Here is a 4,249-nt window from a genome sequence, read left to right on the forward strand (position 1 = left end):
CATTTATGTGATTTTCAGCAGAGATTTGAGCAGTGTTAATGTTGAGTAGAATTCAGACCAGACAGTCGAAATCTGAAGCTTAGTGACATCCGACGAAGTAAAATCATCCAACAATTGACCGTGAGCATCATACAAGGGCATTTTTTTAGTGTTCTTTGTCCACCTACTGAGAAGATACTTATCAGGTATCTTTTTTATCCCTTTACCTGATAAAATCCAGATGATGTGTTTTCATATGTAGCCCTTCCTCTCAAACAGCTTGCAGGAACATGTTTCATCAAATGTTGAAGGATTAAATGCGACAGTGTAAGTCTTATTGAAGATAAAATCTTCAACTTCTAGTAACCTTGTACTGCCCTCCCTTAAAGAATCACCAGCACTACATGAGTTTAGAGAATCAACGCACTGCTGTTAGAATTCATAAAAGAGAACGTGCGTATAAATAGTCGATGCATGAACCTCAAGGCTAAGAAGGGTTTTGGTTTGAGGTAGGGAGTGATCACTATCTCTGTCAAGAGATTTTTGGGTGTAGCGTTGCTGATCCATAGCACTTTGAAAGCGCATCCAAAACTCAACAAGTGTGCCATGAGGATTCTCAAACCGCTTAAAGAAGCTGTTTGCGCTCTCAGAGCGTTGCGTTGTTCTTAAAAGACAACCAAGAGGAATATCACGATAATACGCCGGAATCCAACGTTGCCGCCTGGAAAACAGATATTGCAACCATGTATTATCTTCCAATTGAAACTCACTAATCAACGAACACCACCTCTCTTCGAAGTCGAAGGCTCTAACTCAATCCCAAACAACGAACTCGGGAGTGACGAAGTCAGTTTCTTTGGTCAATGTCGTGCCTACCTTTTCAAGTAATTTCTTCATAATATGCCACATGCAATAGCGATGGGCAGCAATCGTAAAAAGCGCAGGGGACTGCAAATTTTCATAGCAGGACATTGATCGGTAAAAAAGCAATGGGGTTCCTTCCCACCCATACAATCTAAAAATTTTGTGAAAATCCATTTAAAATTATGGTCATTCTCCCTAGACATAAGCGAAGCGCCAAAAGTGACGGACTTCTTGTGATGATCAACACCAGTAAAGGGAGCAAAGATCATGTCGTACTTATTAGTTGAATAGGTTGGGTCAAAAGTCACCGCCTCACCGTATAGAGCGTAATTACGACGTCTCGCTTTGCATCGACCCAAAATACACGAAACAAGCACTTATTCTGATCAATATCATAGGCAAAATAAAAACCTTCCTCGGTTTCATGAAGGTGTTCCAACTGGTCTACAAACATTTGAGCATCCTTAAGACCTATAAAACACTTGATTTCCCTTCCAAAATTCTTAAACTCGGTCAAAGAAGCTCCAATATTTTCATAGCTAGCCAACATATTCCTTGACGGACCTGAAAGTAGAGGTTGGGCCAATATTAACCTTGCAATTATCAACGATGGTTTGTTTATGTTGCAAAGCAAGGTTCCTACATTTTTTCTGAAATTCTCTATACTTGAGTGGAGAAAGATGGTGGTTATGGGCAGCATGAAACTGATCAACAAGAAAGAGTGGCACTTGAACTTGGTCAATTTCTTTAATAACAAATCTAAAGAAAATCCTAGCTTTACAACCAATCCTAGTAACCTTAGTCTTCTTCGGATTAGAGGCCTTGACCATTGGCTCCTCGTCCTCACCAGTAATGGGTAATATTGTCGGCTTAGAATCCCTAAATCCTTCCCGGTGACACACAATCAATTTTGTCCTAATATCTCCACTACTACGAAACCTTTTCGTTGAAGATTTCCTTGGTTCAAAACCACATGCTATTGCATAAGTCTCATAAAACTGTATACCCTCGTCTAACGTAGCAAAAGTTTGTCCTATTTTAGGTGTAAATTCAGTTGCAATATTTCTGACCCACTCTTCAGAAACTCCAGGCGTCACCATCAAAGAAAGACGATTCCCAGCATGCACCTCATCAACGTCTATGCATTGTGGAGAAGGAACAGGTACCACAGGGACAACAAAAGTATTTTCTACAGCAAGAGAAGTTGAGTAAACAAATTATAACAAATATAACTAGATTATAACAAGACTATGATATTGTGAAGGAATGCATGTGATATTGTGCAACATAAAACGTGATACTGATGAATATAAAATAAATACGCAACCGTATTGCACCTATGATATCTTTGTGATTGAATACATGTGATATTCTGGAGCATAACATGTGATACAAATATAACAAATATAACTAGATCATAACAAACTATGATATTGTGAAGGAATGCATGTGATATTGTGCAACATAAAATGTGATACTGATGAATATAAAACAAATACGTAACCGTATTGCAGCCTATGATACTTTGAAGGAATACATATGATATTCGAGCATAACATGTGATACAAATGCACATAAACTGATTACAAGTCATGTACTGCAGCATATGATATTGTAAAGGACTCAATGTGATATTGTGAAGCATAACACGTGATACTAATGCACAGAGAGTAATGACCAGTAATGTACTGCAGCCTTTGATACTGTAAAGAATTCAATGTGATATTCTAAAGCATAACATGTGATACTAATGCACAAAAAGTAGTTGCGAGTCATGTACTAAAGCCTATGATACTGTAAAGGACTCAATGTGATATTGTATAAGGAAAACTGATTCTAATGAGCAGTAATCAGGCTAACAAAAACTACAAAAATGTGATACTTTTCAGAATTAGTTATAATATTGTACTGAATAAAAAGTGATACAAAAGGAAACTGTTAAATAACGATTTAAACTTGAAGTAAACACAAGCAGTGAATGCAAAATAAACTTGATGATTAACAAAACAGACAATGAGTACATTATTTGTTATACGTCAATTAGAAGATGAAAAAAACAGAGATTAAATTTTAACGCAACAAAAATAGCAAAAACTACATGTTGAATAAAGTATATAACCAGTACATGATTTTAATACATAAAATAGCACGAATTGTTGAATACGTGACTGATGTTGATGAATTATAACATCAATTATAACAAAAAAAACCAGTAATTATACAACGAATTCAGTCGAAGATACAATAACAATTAAACATCGTGCAATAAAACAGGAAAACAGAATGAAAAAAATTAAAACATAAAAATAAAGAAGCATAAAACGATGAATTACCTGACATTGAATATGTTACAACTAAGGAAAAAATAGATGAAGACGAATGATGAAGAAAAAGTGAAGGAGAATAAGCAACTGAGACTAATTTTGAAGAAATCGCTGGAAATCAATCACGGATGATGATGAACACAGGTGAAGATGACAGCGAGAGCGAAGAAGACAACTACGCGCGAAAAATTGACGGCGTGAGAATGAAGAGTGTGATTGCGGAAGAGAGAGAGAAGAGAGAGAAAGTAAATGAATTCAAATGGTGAATTTGAGCTGATAATAGGGTTTATATAAGAACTTTAGGAAATTACGAAAATACCCTTACTAATAGCTTGATATAAAACAGTATTGTTATGACTCATGTGTGATATTTTCGATGGACTCATGGACTCAAATAATTAGGTAGGACTCATGTGATCCTAATTCTATATATATATATATATATATATATATATATATATATATATATATATATATATATATATATACTTGACACGGAAACTAATAATTGGCCAATTTCGACACTCGAGTTCATCCAATTCGACCACCAATAGTCGACCAAAACAAGCCATTCCATGATCAATTTGAGACAGAAATATAACCAAACATCATCTTGTAACATAAGATATGAATTTGCTCATCTAAACATAAGAGAAAAACAACATTTTAACACATTCAACCAAATTTGGATAAAACACATCCAGATTTCAATTTTTGACAATTAAGAAGATAAACAAACGTGAAAAGCAAATAAATTTGACATAATACCGAGTAACACATCACCGTCACCTTATTTGATCTTCAAACTTCCAAAAGTCAAAATCCCCCTCAAGATGAGCATCTCGAAAATCCCACCAAGAGCCCATATTTCTTACCTTGAAAGATGGAGGACGGAGAGAGGAAGAAGTAGGCGCGAAAAACTGCAGATTCCGTTGAGCAACGAAGAAATGGCATTCATCTTAAGATTGGTGTTTGTTGGAGGTTTAATGGAGTTGATGATGAAGAAGATGTATGCTGAAATTTATGAGGTGATGAAGATATTAGGATTTATTTCATGAGTCTTACGAGGAGAACAGAGTAGG

General features: G+C 35.6%; 1 protein-coding gene across 1 annotated transcript; it reads right to left on the bottom strand.

Moving 5' to 3' along the window:
- Positions 1 to 231: 231 nt before the first annotated feature.
- LOC141641025 (protein FAR1-RELATED SEQUENCE 5-like) lies at positions 232 to 3,183 on the bottom strand. The gene is made up of 6 exons (XM_074449702.1): positions 3,177 to 3,183; positions 1,487 to 2,032; positions 1,208 to 1,407; positions 812 to 927; positions 460 to 700; positions 232 to 405 (listed from the first exon to the last, which is right to left on the bottom strand). Exons 1-6 carry the CDS (start codon positions 3,181 to 3,183, stop codon positions 232 to 234), a joined length of 1,284 nt encoding a protein of 427 aa, XP_074305803.1.
- Positions 3,184 to 4,249: the final 1,066 nt, after the last annotated feature.

Source organism: Silene latifolia, chromosome 2 (assembly GCF_048544455.1).
Source record: "Silene latifolia isolate original U9 population chromosome 2, ASM4854445v1, whole genome shotgun sequence".
Lineage (NCBI taxonomy): Eukaryota > Viridiplantae > Streptophyta > Magnoliopsida > Caryophyllales > Caryophyllaceae > Silene > Silene latifolia.